We start from the raw sequence: 16,191 nt of genomic DNA on the forward strand, positions 1-16,191 counted from the left end.
GACAGATTCGAAATTCAAATGTAATATTTTTTTATAATTAAGTGTAACAGTATTTATGGCCAGACTAAGTATATGGGGATACGTTTTACTGATCAATTTTCTTTACGGACAGGTGGGTAGGTAGCCTTCTGAAGCAGTCGAAGCCTTTATACATTTGAGTTAATACAGACTCGGTTTTTCAAAATTTATATAAAAACTATTTATAACCATTAATAGTAATAAAACAAGACATAAATACAGCAAGATCTATGATTGTAATTTTAGTTTATTAGTTAACGATCACAATAATTAATTACTTCAGTAAGCTATTAATAACCGTCCGTCAGTTAAAAATAACCTCAATACCTTGGTAACATCCTCAACTTGAGCAATCTTCAGCTGCTTCTCAATACCAAACTGATGCAGGAAGTTTCCACCAAAGACGAGAGAGTCACTAGGAGTATACACCGCGTGAATCCAACCCGTCGGTATGAAAAAGGTGTGACCGGCTTGCAGCTGGAATTATTTAATATAATATTATGAGTTAGGATATATTTTAATTAATCAAGCACGCATTTGACCTTAGGTCTACCTGATAGAAAGTTGAAGTGATCTAGGTGGTGACATGCTTGCTTGAGAGGAACCTATTCACTCTCGCCTTGAAAAGATCTAGATTATAACTTTTTGGAGTTTTTATTTACTAGTGATTCTCAAAAACTTCTACTAAATAGTAGGACTTTGGATATGTACATTTTTTATTGTATTGGCCAATAGTAAAAACTATTTTAGAAATGGTGACAGTTCTTGAAATATATTTTCAAACAGTAGTTGTTATTTTTACTTATGAACTGATGGATATACATACATGGACTCTAATGCATTTCTCCACAGTATCACCAAAGAACACATCAGACTGCTTGCCAGATAGAACCCACTTTTCATACAGTTGCAAATTCCGCTCAGTTGGTGGTATGAGCCAAAACACCTTAGCTCCTGAAAAATTATAATGAACAAACTTAATTGCATTCAATCGTTAAAAACAACTATGTAGATACACAATTCTATGCAAGAATAAACTTAAAACTATCCAGTCTTAAAACAAATAAGCTCAAAACAAGTTTAGTTCCCAAAACTCTCTACATGGATATTTATATAACACAAGTTTATATAAGTTGTCATACCTCGTAAGATATGGTACCAAACAGAAGTTCCACCGAAATCAATATGAAAATCTGTGTAACAGCCCTTCACTGACATCAAACAGTACTTCTGCACTTTTGGATACATCATGTCATCTAAGGCATTTGTTGACTCGGTCTGGAATTAAAATAACGTTATATATAAATTAATCTGATTTTTACCTATGAAGAGGTTAACCTCAATGCTACTGTTAAATGCAAAAAGCAAATACTACCCAATATTAAAGCTTGAAATTTTCACTAAGTTGTTATGGGAGTTGTTACATGAGGAAAATTTTGCACATAGGAGATAAAAAGAAAATCTATAATATATTTTATTTAATGATACGAAAATTTTAATTTTTTTATAACAGTTGAAAATATTTTTCAGAATATTTTAGAATTGCCATCTGCAGTAGGAACTGGCTATATTCAAAAGAGAAAATAAAATACTAAAGGGATAAGTCTAGCGTTAATCTATAGCGAAATCCTACTAATATTATAAATACGAAAGTTTGTAAGGATGTTTGTGCGTTTGTTGCTCTTTGACGCGAAAACTACTGAACCGATTGCAATGAAATTTGGTACGTAGACAGCTGGACAACTGGAATAACATATACATACATATACATAGGCAATCTTTTTTCCCGATATTCCTACTTACGCGGGTGAAACCACGGGGCGCAGCTAGTACGATTGTAAATTTCTAACCTGCTGGTCCTTCAAGTGCCTTGGCCACACGGTCTCAACCCAGTCAATCATGCGCACGATACGCGGCGCCTGCACATAGTTCTCGAGCCGCGTGTGGGAGAACTCTAGTGATATGACGTTCAAAAGTCTCTCCTTATTCGCATCGTCGTAGTAACGTTGCCAATCCTGGAATGATAATCAAGCATTTCAAAAAGCGGTCTTATAAGAGTTTAACGATGTTTTAATGGGTCACGTGGCTTGACATTTCACGAGTTGGTTCAGGTTCAAATGTATATGACTATAATATTATATAAAAGCTGGATAGAAACTCTTCTCCAATAGAATGTTTGGAGATCATGAGTCTAGTATTAGCGATTATTATTTGTTGCTGTTACCCATTAACCGTTCTGATTCGAGAATTCAAAAAATGGCGCGTAACCATTTTGCCAACATAAGAAACGCGACTATTCAAACAAAGCCGTGCGTGTAGATAAAAAAAAATTGTCGAATCAATTCCTCATTTTAGTTCAAATTGAGCATAAACAATTTTTTTTTTTATTTTACTTATTTAAAATCGTTTTCATTTAAAACTTACCTTCATAGTCATTTCGATGTTCTTTTGCGTGTTTACGTCCATGACGTCGAGAACCCGCCGAGAGCCGACGCACATGCGCACATCGTTGACTGTGAAGTTACTGGTCGGCACTCTGCGGACAGATATCAATGAGAGACCACGTCGCTTTCGCACAGAAAAACTTCATTGTTAGCACCGCTTCATGAAATTACACCACGAATGAATGGTTATTAAACAATCTTTGTCTTTCGCGTTTAATGTATTCAAAATAGCTTTTTTGATTCGAAATAGGTATGGTTTTAAATGCCTAGTACACAACTTAGAAGTTAATTATGGTTCAAAACATTCAATTTAATTTTTTGCTCTTGGTCATATTTTTAGAAAATAATAATGGAAAAAATATTTAATAATTATATCAGACAAAATACATATAGATAGGTTTCATGAAAAGGATAAATATAGTCGTAACGTTTTGTGATATAAAAAGCGTTTTAATCAGAAAGCACAAAAAACGATGCGAGGAAAAATCTTTGCATTTCCTTAAACGCCAGGAAAACAATGCCTTGCGTATATTTATGACTTATTAAATAAAACTTCACTAAATCGCTTATTCCTCTGACGCAAAAGTTAAATACATGACAATTATTCTACGTTACGTTAAAGGCAAGAAATAAATAAATAATGTCAATAAAAACTAATAAAAAGAGATATGATGTAATGGTAAATATTCTACAGGTGCGAGGATGCATACACCGCTACGTAGTATGTAGGTACGTATCGATCGCATTGACGAATTGAGCGCTATACTATACTATATATGACTAGGACCTAGCTGCATATTACCTAGCCGCGATATTGTGATTGCTAGCTTTGGCTGGGCGTGACGCGTCCAGAGCAAACGGGAAATAAAAATCAATTACAAACTTCGCTTTAACAATGTTTCGCAGATAGTTCGAGTATATCATTATGACTGTTAAGGTTATCTTTTTATTTATTCTAATACAGATGATATTTAAGAAATGGCGGTAACGTTTAAGTATATATATTTTCTATACTGTAAACGATCGTAGAATTTAACGTAGCTACAAATTTTAGTTACTTAAGAACCTCAAGTCCGAGCCGATCACTTCGTTTAATGAAGCTATTAAGAGTACTTATTTCACTGTGTAGTTTCTACAGTCATAAATAAAAACGCAATTAAAACATAGATTATGTGAAATTGCACAATGCACATATTTTTTGCAACTTAGTAGTCCTGCTATTCTATCTTTGGCTGTTTAAATGTACCGTTACCGACTCATTAGAAGTTTAATGAATAAGTACACATATTTATCCTGAATGCTCGTAATCTACGGATTATTTTAACCAGATAAGTAGACACAACTATTAGCGAGCGAGCGAGACTTTAATTGATATTAACTTCCTTATTCCTCTAAAATATTGAATACAGTCATACATACATAGTATAGTAATTTATCACATAGTGCAAATAGTCAGTTATTATACTTAATAATCTTTGACATTAAAAAAATGAGAATTTCAAGATGCAATTCTCAGAAGTAAGATTATAAAATTTTAAGTCGATTTCTAATAAGAATAGTTAAACATATTCTAACGGTTATTAACATTATTTCAAACTGAGTTTTTTAAATAATCATGACTAGATTTACATTGATCGCCGCATTGCTATTTTTTCATAATATTTTGCAGCACTTGCTTCATAACAAAACAAGGATGAATAAATTGAATCTTATTTTATGTAAGAGTCCCTGCAATGTCAAATAAATGCAATCAAACAACACAGACAACAAATATCACAGATTTAGCTATGCATCAACATATTATTATCTGTGACGGATTGTCGGATATTATTTCAGATGTGGAAGTTCAAAGCGTGGGCCGAGGCTGGTCTGTGGGCGGGCGGGAGGCAACTCCGTACCGGCGACTACCACACACCCGCATCTATCTACATTTGATTGGATAATTGCATTGCGATTCTATGAAGAGCGAAAAAGCTCCAAACAAACGATATTTCTCGTGCAGATATTTCTCGGAAATGTAAAGCTAAATATTAATCATACAAAGCTTTGATATGTAATATATTTAATTTTCAATATTTATCTTTAATACAAACAAACAATAATTTGTATTCAAAATTCCAACTCGAAACTGGTGAAACCACTGGTCTTGGTGAAGCTACTAAATTTATCAAAGGCGCAAGAAAATATAACTGCGTCAAAATGAGAAAACGAGAGCTCTAGCGCTATAATAACAGTAAATTATAACGTACTTATCAATGAATTTAGATACAATCAACAATTAGTAGTAGCTCCAAATTATATAACCGACCAAGCATACAATGTTTCACTATTATAAAATATTTATTTAATATTAAACAAAAACGAATTGGTCTCGAAACCACTAAATAACCAGTGAAGGGAAGCGATAAAAACATCTATTTTACAGTCGACCTACCAAGTCTACAATAAGCAACACGAGTTTATAGCGCTTGCTCTTTATCGATAAGCCGCTTATCAAATCAAATAATTTTATAAATCGAAATGTTCCTTACACGATTGATGAAAATTGTACTTCCAATTAAATTATAGAACGATAACCGCGTTTTGTGATAGAGCAGATATCTTCTACTCAAATTTTATTAGTTGTGACCGAGCCATTACCTATTCATAGATATAAATGAAAACTTGTGTATTTTTTACTATCTAAAAGGGTTAACAAATGGTTTATATTCATAACAGTAAATTAATACTTGACGTTGACTCGGCGTTGACTTAACACATGTATGTAATGTATCAAAACTTGATCACATTACGTGAATCATAAACCTTCATCCATTAACATTTCTTTTATCCTTACAATTGAAATACTTATAAGATTTGTGAGCGATAAGGCACGATTCCCGCTTACAATTTCTACACCGCTTCGTCAATGACAAGAGTCGCTTTTAAATCATCGCTCGCAACAAGTTAAATTGTTCTGAACTTCGCTATATCTCGGTGCTGTTAATTTAATTGTTATATTATATGTTATTAAAGTTCACTTGTTTAAAATTGTAAGATTAATGAATTCATTATAGTAACATTATCAATTATTATAATAATAATATCATATTATTTGATTTAGAACTCCTTCTCAATGAAATACATAAATAACCAAGAGATGAAACGCAACTTCATTTAAATTTTGAGAAACCTATTTTAAAGGTCAAATAGTGGTAATGAAATGAATTAGTATTGAATTATTTCACAGAGGGCATCAATTTATACGTGTAATGCTTATTCAATTCATTTGCTTTTTATAATATCTACGCTTATTTTGTAACTGCTAAAAAGTTAGATAATCGTACCCGAGACATGTCACATGAAATGTATTATGTGAAACACACGTGTCTGTGTTGCCTTGCGAGTTCCAAAAATTATATTCCATTCATAAAATCGCGTGATCTTTACAGAGATGTTTTTACAAAGTCTTCATTTTTCATGCAGTATGTATTTTTTTTTTGTAAACCGTATTGACTAGAATATTTGCTTTAGCTTGGAAATAATAGACTGAAAGTAATACAGAATGTTTCCTACTTTTAAAACGCTTTTGAAAAATAAAATATTGCCATATGTCACCTATTGTTTTTAACACTTGTTAACTTTTTTCTAAGTTTTGATTTTAGTAACCTATTATCTAACACAAGCAAAACAAATACACGTTTATGAATAAAAACAAATCAATGGACTTGATCAAGACTCATTTATTGTGAACAACAGAATAATTAAGTAGTATATAATAATAAAAACCTCTAAAACTGTGGTACAAATTATTCAAGTTAAACATTTAAAACTCTATTAAACTGAACAGTTTTGAATTTTAAACTAACCGACCCTTACAAATTAGAATTCAGGAAATATAGCGTGGGGGGATGGCTACCAGTGAACTCTAGCTCTTTTAAAGGTTATCTATTTCTAGCTACTTGTTAGTTTTACATTGTACTCAGCACTTCATTAATAAGCACCAAGTATAAATGTGTTGACATGTAAACATATACCTATATTACATATTTTTAAAGCGTTAAATCGTAATATTATGCAATTATTTAGTTTACTTAGTATGCTTATTGACAAAGTGTCAAAACTCATTCAATACTATTATTCTGAATGAATTGAAATCAACAAAATTAGATCATCAGATTTAAACAACAGTATAAAGAGACAGCATGTAGACGTACAACGCCTTTTATCTCGTAGTAAATGCTGCAAAATGTCAAGGCAGTCAGAAATCAGAGATAAGTAGAGTAATGATGAAAAGCGACTTAGATGGTGTCCCGAGCTGCTAACAACATGGCGTATGAAGCTCGGGCTCGTTCTACCCTCGTCTCACCTCGCGCCCACCGCACTACTAAACGTTTTCTTTGAACAACTTAATGGATTCGACTCTATTAGACTGTGATTATAATAAAATCTAACTTTCCATTCCTATTAAGGTAGAAACATATAATGAAAATCGGAACTGTAGATGTAACACGGGTTTAACATTTCATTTCATTTTCTTCAATAATACACACATCCAATGACCAATGCTTAGCATAGCAACACAAAAACATGGCGGACCGATAAACATTTACCATATTATGTCACTTTGACAGCACACAAGATGAGTGTAGTATGGCGTGCCCTTTAAATGGGCCATTTGTTTCGTTATCAAATCAATGTTATGATATATGACTGACCTAATTCATTTTTAAGGTTTAATATGTATCTAATGCAAAACGAAATGAAAAATGGACGGTAACGGAAACCCCTTTCTAAGCGCTTCATAGTCAGTCATAGGAAGTCTGTAAAATGAGAACCTTTTCTATATCGAACACGACTCGCGAGTAGTAGAGCAATAGAACGCCTTAGTTCAGAATAATCTCACCCTTATTTATTCTACGTCCATCGTACGTGACTACAAATTAATGAGATGTTTATGAAAAAAACTTCCTCTGAAGCAGTCTAAACAATGACGATGCACGCAATAGCAACAGCCTGTCCTTCTTCTATTTCGTCTACGTATTACTTCAACTATCTACATTAATGATTGAACTGACGTAGAAAGAAAGCATTAAAAGTTTATAATAATAAATATATACACTTGTAATAGATTACAACACATATAAAATCCTATACAGTCATACATACTAGTACCCTAAATACGAAAGTAACTTTGTTGTTTTCATTACAAAAATATTTTGTTGGTGTAAACAAAGAAGACGTCGTAAGACGTCGTCGTGAACAGTTTAAAGCAAAAGCAGCAAAACCCTTTAAACGATATAATTATATAAAATTTATTAAGAGATAGGAATATGGCACAAAGAGAAAACAAATTGCAGCATAGTGTAACTACAATTTACGTGGATACCACCTTTAATTTTCTTTATAACCATGCATAAACAAAAGACAAACAACAATTAAAATAAAAAAATAAACATCTTAATTTCTACAGTAAATTTAGGTTAAGAACGTGACATTACTTGAATATCACCAAATATTCACTCGAAAGAGGAAAAAAATGTAATTACAAATAAAGGTCCCATCACGGTTCAATTCCAAACAACAACTTTCTTTTGTTAAATAGAACGCAACGAGAGGACTGTAGTTTTAAAAATAAACAATTAGGTAAGTAGATGAATCCACACAAAAAGAACGTGCAAAAGATCCCTACTAATTTTATACCTACATGTGAAAGTAGATTCCGTCTCTTTGCCTGTCTGCCCATTCACTTCACGCCTTAACCATGGAACTGATTTGGAAGAAATTTTGGTACAAAGACAGTTCAAGACATAAGACAGTTTTTATCTCGGAAATTCCACGGGAGCAATGCAGGTAAAACCTTGAGTTTGTCTTTCTTCAAGTACAAGCTAGTAATGGATATTACAAGAATTAATAGCTTAATTAGGATAATTATCATATTTGATTGAATCGTTTCTGAAGTATTTATAATCGTTGCAACCACTTAATAGATTTAGTAAATTAAGCATGCGATCAGTCATGCATAAACGAATCCATGACAACTAAGCATTAACGTACAATGCATAAACAACTGAACTCATAATTACACTCAAAAATTGTCTTAAAAGCAAAACTCTGTATGTACGCGTGAATTAGGCAGTTTAAAAAATATGAGCCGTACAAAAGACTTAGAACATTACTGACACGAAATAAGAAGTTATATTTCCGAGAATGTTTTGCACAACCCCGCTCAGGCATTTTTGACGACCTTCATTTATTTAGGAGGTTGTGAGTATGGTTGTTTAAAGGTTGTTTTGAATCGACCCGATTCACGACGAATCCATTTTAGAATAGTAAATGCTTGCGTATAGTACAAATAATAATCAGTCTTTGAGAAATTTTGAAAGAATAGAAAAAATTTTATCGCGAGGCGGGATCCGAACCCGCGTTTTTTGCCAAACCGTAGCACCGCCTAGCCTCTCGGCCACCCGTGATAAAATATTTTCTATTCTTTAAAAATTTTCATTCATAAAGCATTTCAATGCTATACAACTAAAAATTAAATCATTGGATTTTTTAAGAATATTGTAGTTATAGGTTAAGGCAATTAGGTAAGTGAAGATATAACTCTGTTAATATAGCTATAAGTAATACCTATATTGCTACATCTGCTGTGCGTGGGATGCGTTAGAGGGCCCATAATATGATAAATAATATATTATAATTGTTTAAAAGAACTAAAAAACATTATTTTATCATATTTTGCAAATTGAAAAATGGAATAATTTTATCAAATTAGTGTATTGTCATCGGTCCTCAATAAATCTACAAAGTTTGAACGAAATCTGGCCGTTTAAAGTGGGTCAAAATCGCGCCCAAAGAAGTCGGTTACAAACAAACATACAGGTGAAGCTAATAAAAAGCGTGTAAAAAGAGATGTTGTCTATAGATTTCAATAGTACATAGAATATTATGCTAATAATAAAACGTTCTCTTCTTAACACCTTTTTATTAGCTTCACCTGTATCTTCGTATGTTAGCGACTCCTTTACATTTAAACTTTGAATATTTATCGAGGATCGGTGACAATACAATGATTTCATGAGTTCCTATTATTCTGACGAGAGTCGCCCAGATTAATTATATAATTTTGTTATTTCACTACTCTGTATACAAGTGAGTCAAATAAGTTGATACTGTCATTTTAAGTTTTTTTTTAATCTATTGATATACCTTTTGAATTGAGCATGACATATATACCTAACTAATTATAGACATGGTCATCTGTATGTTTAGGTAAATCGTATATTAAATTTTATCACATATAGTCTAGATACTATTAAATTTGCATATAGCGAAAAGTTACAACCAGTTAATTTATTCATAATATGTATATGAATGTTTTCGAGTAAGTATTAAAATAATTGTCGTTTTTTTTTCTCAGATATCATAATTCACAAGTCATTTATAAGAATTGTCAGAGTTTTTGTGAATACGAATGTCTTCATAAATTTCAATACACTTAAAAGCAACTTTAATACAGCCTAAAAAATAGGGCTGAAAAAGTGTAAGTCACATTAGAATTTAATTTGTGATAGTTAATTGCGAATAATTTAAAAATGGTAAGTACCATTGTCGTCTATATAGCCATTGCCTACTATTAACAGTTTAAATCTTTTGTTACTTTCACACATATATTACTTAGATAATGAGATTCCAGAGTCAAAAAGTACAAACTTTGATTTAATCGCAAAAGGATTGAGAATTAAAATAGTACCTTTAGATGGAAATTCGTTAAATTATAGCAGTTTGATATGAAAATTCAGTTTTATAATTACAAAATCATCTTAAATTAATTATATCAGGACATAATAACATCAGCTTGACACGCATATTCGTCAAAATTAGAAATAATTATATAAAAACATAATTCCTGAAATTTTTTACCCACCCAATTTAATTAAAGTTGCATTTAATAACTATTCCCACTATATTATTCGTTCACAGATTGACGTCTTAATATTAACTATAACTTTGAGACTAATGATACTTGAAACTTCTGCACTTCATTAAGAGCTTAACATTAATACTCAATTGTTCTAGTTGTCTACCCTTTGATAAAACAACCAAACTCACTGTTATCTATCTAAAGTGTAAACGAACGTTTTAAAGCACAAAAAATAAAATTTTCGCATTGCGCATTTTCAGTATGAAGTCAAAACGTAAATCCTACCGGACCATCTAGTTTTGTCATTCAGTAGTCGGCGGGTTAAGGAAAATAATTTAAAACTATTAGGTTTAGTGTAATAATGTGACTGAACCTTTATAGTTTTGTCAAAGAGAACGCGTCCATAGCACGCGTCAGAGTTGTATTCGTTCTATCTGACATAACCATTACCGCGTCAACACAATTCGGCGTCATAGCGCTGCGTCAGGTTAGCGCTCTGACGCGAGCTAAGTATACTTTTTTATCGTCGGATTAATTTGGCAGAAAAACCAGTGTCATTACTTTTTTTCATGTGACAGTGACAATTAGTACGTGTGACAGACTTTAAACAACCGTCCATTAAACATATGTCAAGTGTCATAAATCATTACATATTTGCGTCAGCGCCGAACATCAAATCATTGCAAAAAAAATATGCAGAAGTTGCAGAGCCAGCCCTAACTTTCTATAAGAGTCAATTATTGACATTATTAATACCAATAATACGCAATAATAAAATTGATAAAGTACAGGATTTACAAGTAATTGATTTTATGCTATAATAGCTGAATATCAAAAAGATCACACATAACTAATTTATTTAATCAAATGATATTTTTGTTTAATTTAGGCATATCATTTTCAACAAAAAAGTTTTCTTTTTGGATGATTTTTGAGCCCATCTACTGATATTAAGAGGAAAACAAATACAAATCATAGGTATGCTTGAGATATTTTAACAAAAAAACTACAGGACCGATTTTAAACATTCCTCCACAATTAGAAGCTGTTACTTCACTGAGTGACATGGGTTATATTAAAAAGAATCATTGTAATAACATAAAGTATACATTACTTACCAAAACATTAATTTGATATCAATTTAAACTAGATATATATAAATATAAACATCTTAACTTCCGAATGAAATCGAAGATATGAAGTATTAATGGTAAAAATATGGACTTAATTAATCATCATAACATTTTCCAGAATTGGTGATGTTTAATTTAAGATTTCAGTATTATTATATACATATATCAAACACTTACCTCAACCCCAATCCAGCTTTATCTTTAAAGAGGAGAGGTGTTGTAAACCCATTCTTCTGCAGGTATGATATGGTGAGATCAGTGCCTTGCATTTCCAAGACAGCCCCCGAATGCTCAAATCTCTGGCTCTCCAGCTTGTCAGCGAGAGAGAAACCTCTACCGCCTTCCGCTTCATCATCTCCAAGAGCCCACTCATCGGAATAGAGCTTACGTTGCTTGCGTTCTCGCTGTTAATAAGATTATATGTTTTACTAAAGCATATTTCTGTAACTAATGCTTCTAAAATTACAGACGTCTCAATTAGTAGTGATTGTATTTAGTTTATGAAAATATATTGATTTGTCTTTGCTATCTATAAAGTTTATTATATCGAAATAGTTTAGACATATTATGGTCTTATTTTTTTTTTATAAACTTTTATTAGAATTTGACTATGGATGCATATTATATATTATGCTAATAATTTTTTTTTCCTTATATTGTAATATATCCACAGCCATTCATCATTAATCTTACTTTTCTCTAAATATAATATAATATAGCTATTTTTTATTCCCTACATAATATTAGATCACATTTAATGTTGTATAATAATTTAACTGTTTCATAGTAACATTGTAAAATTGTGATAGCCACTTCTAAGCTAGCTACTTCTAAGGTATTGTAATTTTTTTTGTTTTTGTTAGGAAACCAAATAATAGTTACAGGTAACAATCTCAGAGACAACATACTCATTTCGAAACTCAGGAGTGCCCACTTATCACACTTTCATGGAATTAATTATTTATTTTTTGGAGATACAACAATTTGATGCAAAATGGCACAGTTGTATTGAAGCATAAAAAGTAATATGAAACCCTTTATAATGAAATCCGAGATTGGAAATTTAAAACGATATTTTTAGTCAGTTTTTGTAATTTTTTTTTTATTTTACAAAATACATAATATAACGCAATTTAAAACGATATATTTGAGTTACACTGTAAAACTGGATTATTGTAGAGACAATCATGTAGGTAACATTTTTAAAGGCAACCCAAGGACACTTGTTCAAGTGTAAATGCATGTAATGCAGCTTGATAGAGGATCGTGTAGCAATATAAACTTTCGTTCCAAAGGAACTGCGCCTTAGTAAATAACAAAGAGTTTATTCATGCGGTAAACACGTACTATAAAATTGTGTTCAGTCATCGTCATTTAATTGGTACAATGTTTTCGTTAATTGTCTTGCGCCCGATATATAATTGTTCCGAAGAAGATTATTTATATTTAAGTAATAAACTAGATTACGAGCGGAGTCATAGTCAAAGAGTTCGGACTCGACGTGTGGTCGCACGGCGCACGCCCCAGGCCGCCTGCCCTCCGCTAAAAGCGGGAGGGAAACGCCTTCGTCCCTACCAGATGCCTGCTAGGTATGCTTCGACGACGACGTCTCTGCCGCTCGCCGCATTTCGCTTTTGTCACAGTCGCTACATCGCAGTACTGCGATTTCCGAAACTATTATAGATTTTGACACCTCTTCGCATGCGCGAATACATACGGCCGCCGCGTTTTAAACTTGCGGCGTGATCTCCAAAAACTCCGAACGATGACACACACAAAATATTAAGAAATCTATGTAATCTCCAAATATAACAACATCGAACTAATTCCTATGACTTACATAAATCGATACACGATGCAGCGATGCACCATTTCATGTTTACGTGATCCCAGATAAAGCCACCATGGCGTCACCCGGGACTAAATACGTAAAAATTTAACAATAAACACTCACCAGCTGCCTTGGAACTTGTTTCTTATTATTCGGCAGTGTTTCCGACATGTTTCTGTAAGTCAGAAACACTGCACCACAAAATGAACACTATTTTACGTAAATATTTTACACGGAGCACGAGAAAAAGTAACGCAATCCACCATTTGCCACACACGACACTACTGCCAACAATACAAAGAGCAATCACTCTGTATACGTTTTGAAGGTTGGTACCGCTTTCAACGCCTCATTGGTTTATTTATGAAACACAGGAGCGGTAAGTTTAAAAATTTGTATCATATTCACGTCTATCCCAAGTAAGAATATGGATTAGTTTAGTTCGGATACAAACTATCATCTGTATTGGGATGCTAGTATAAATTTATAAAACCATAGGCCTAACTTATAATATTTAGTGCATAATAAGTGGAATACTATTATTTTTCACATTTTGTGTTGCCCTCATTAAACTGTCAGTAGTCAGTACAATAAGTCTTCCAATGCAGGTGCATACCTTTAACGTGACGTACTTCATCATTGGAAAACATTTAATTTATTTAGATAATGAAGGCTTAAACCGCTCAAAAACGTACAAATAATACAGAACCTCAGCGAGTAATTTTTTGTTGCAATATATACCTAATGCTTAATAAATATAAATTGAAACTATATAAAAGCATATTGTAAACTTAATTTCTTAACTAATACTATACTAGAGTGAGTTGTTAAAAAAATATATTTTTTCTCTATAATATTATGCGTTCTATATTCGTGCATTTTGAAATAATTTAAATACCAATGGTTTAAATCACAGTTTTGAATCTTTGGTTATTATGACTCTACTTTACTAAGAGTTTTTAAGAGTTTTTTTTGTGGATTCTATTTTAAATATTTATTCATTATGTATCATATTACTAGGAATATATAAAACTATATCTAAATCCAGATCTTATATTATGTAGAAATAAATATTATATAGAAAATTTTGAGTGTCGCAAAATATTACTATGTGGATATTAGCTTATCGCATATAAAAAGGGGTATATCATCATGCTGAAGATTATTCACTGATATTCGCTAAAAATCCGTCATTCATCCTTAAGCAATTTGTTTCCTTTAAGATAAAAATTAAAAAATACATAAACCTATATCACTTATTATAGCCATTTTTAAGGTTTTAACTTTGTATGTGTTTTTATCCTGATTTAAGTAAATTAAAAGTTCTGTTATGTAAACCTAGTATTTTATATAGAAAATGTTTACTTGCCACTTTTTTATTTTATTAAATAAGTAGCATTGAAAATATTCAATTTCAAGTTAGCGATTAGAGCTGTTTCAATACAATATTAGCATGATACGTATGCGGTAAGAAAATTGTTCTGAAGTTATTATTTATTTTACCAATAATGATATGTTTAAGATAAAGGTACTAAGAGGCCAAAAGTTTTGTTTAAAGTATCCTGAACAAATACATTTTTAATACTTATGTCAGTGTAACCTTGCAAACATTATTTATTTTATGCACTTTTATTATAGAAACTAAAATGCAGGTATGTCCTACCTGTAGGAAGTACGTTGTGTCCTAAGCTAAACGTATATACTGGATAGTAGATAGATATTTACAATATTAACTTTCGATATTCCAATATATGTATGTATATACAATGAAGTCTGAATTGGTACCATTATAATAAAAATATGAGTGTATTTATGTTTAATTTTGAGTTCAGAACTTTTCAATAAAGCTGTCTACAAACGTTGTAAGTGACCTGTTGACTTTAGTCTCGATACTCTAAATTGTTGAAAATTATTTATAGGTTATGTTATTGTGATTATTAATAGATTGTGTTATTAGCGTTAATTATAAATTAATGCAAATTGTTAATATGATAACGCATTCTTTTTTTTCCTTATACATATATATCTTGTATGTAGAACATTACATAGAATAGTTGATGAAAGTCGAAATTTTGTAGCTTTTCTTTACATTATAAATAGTTCATTTAAAATTTATAGCCTGTCAGTTTCTTATAGCAAATATTAATAGCAGTACTTTTGCCATTCATATCTATCTAAATAAATTGTGATTTTCTAGAAAGGTGTGTTTTTAGAAAAAGTATATCTAATACTAGCTGCGCCCCACGGTTTTACCCGCGTCTGTCTGTATCCCGTAGGAATATCGGGATAAAAAGTTGCCTATATGTTATTCCCAGCTCCCCAGTTCTCCAGCTCTCTACGTACCAAATTTCATTGCATTTGGTTCAGTTCTTGCGTGAAGAGCAACACACGCACACACATCCTTACAAACTTTCTCATTTATAATATTAGTAGGATATATTGTACAGAAGATTAAAAATGAGCGAAAAGGTTGTACTGTTTGAGTATAGTATATTGTAACGGAACGCACCCGAGCGGCGGTAAATTTCAAAGAGAGGTTAACGCGACCATAATTCTATACGATGGCCGCGTTGGTCCGCGCTCGGCCAATGGGAGCGCGGCAACATAAAATTTGTCGCGTTTAAGTGTGTGAACTTTGTGTAAACTGTGTTAACTTTTGCGTATCTTCTACGGTTTCATACACAATGCCACTTACACGAAAAGCGACTGCAAGCGAACGCAATCGTGAGATCGATGACGAGACATGTCAAGACATGCACGCCGGCAACGACGCCCGAGTTTCGTCCCCGGGGGACGATCGTCTTTTAGTATTCCTTGAAGCCTTCGCCAAAGCACAGGCGGAATCAAACAGACAGCTCT

The 16,191-nt window shown here is 32.2% G+C and overlaps 1 protein-coding gene across 1 annotated transcript; it reads right to left on the reverse strand.

The window, feature by feature from the left end:
- Window positions 1-291: 291 nt before the first annotated feature.
- On the reverse strand, window positions 292-13,612 carry LOC119833109 (jmjC domain-containing histone demethylation protein 1-like). The gene is made up of 7 exons (XM_038356997.1): window positions 13,456-13,612; window positions 11,679-11,905; window positions 2,443-2,554; window positions 1,869-2,033; window positions 1,161-1,296; window positions 845-972; window positions 292-495 (listed from the first exon to the last, which is right to left on the reverse strand). The coding sequence occupies exons 1-7, from the start codon at window positions 13,501-13,503 to the stop codon at window positions 298-300; spliced, it is 1,014 nt and encodes a 337-aa protein (XP_038212925.1). The 5' UTR covers window positions 13,504-13,612; the 3' UTR covers window positions 292-297.
- Between the last annotated feature and the right edge of the window lie 2,579 nt (window positions 13,613-16,191).

The sequence above is a fragment of the Zerene cesonia genome, chromosome 2 (assembly GCF_012273895.1).
Source record: "Zerene cesonia ecotype Mississippi chromosome 2, Zerene_cesonia_1.1, whole genome shotgun sequence".
NCBI lineage: Eukaryota > Metazoa > Arthropoda > Insecta > Lepidoptera > Pieridae > Zerene > Zerene cesonia.

Bases quoted from the DNA above. Each gene is read 5' to 3' on its own strand.
- LOC119833109 (XM_038356997.1), bottom strand. From the start codon at position 13,503: ATGTCGGAAACACTGCCGAATAATAAGAAACAAGTTCCAAGGCAGCTG. The intron at 2,555-11,678 runs GTAAGTGTTTGA...ATCTGTCCGCAG, and splicing joins AAAGCTGGATTGGGGTTGAG to AGTGCCGACCAGTAACTTCA. The intron at 496-844 runs GTATGTATATCC...AAATAATTCCAG, and splicing joins AGAAATGCATTAGAGTCCAT to CTGCAAGCCGGTCACACCTT.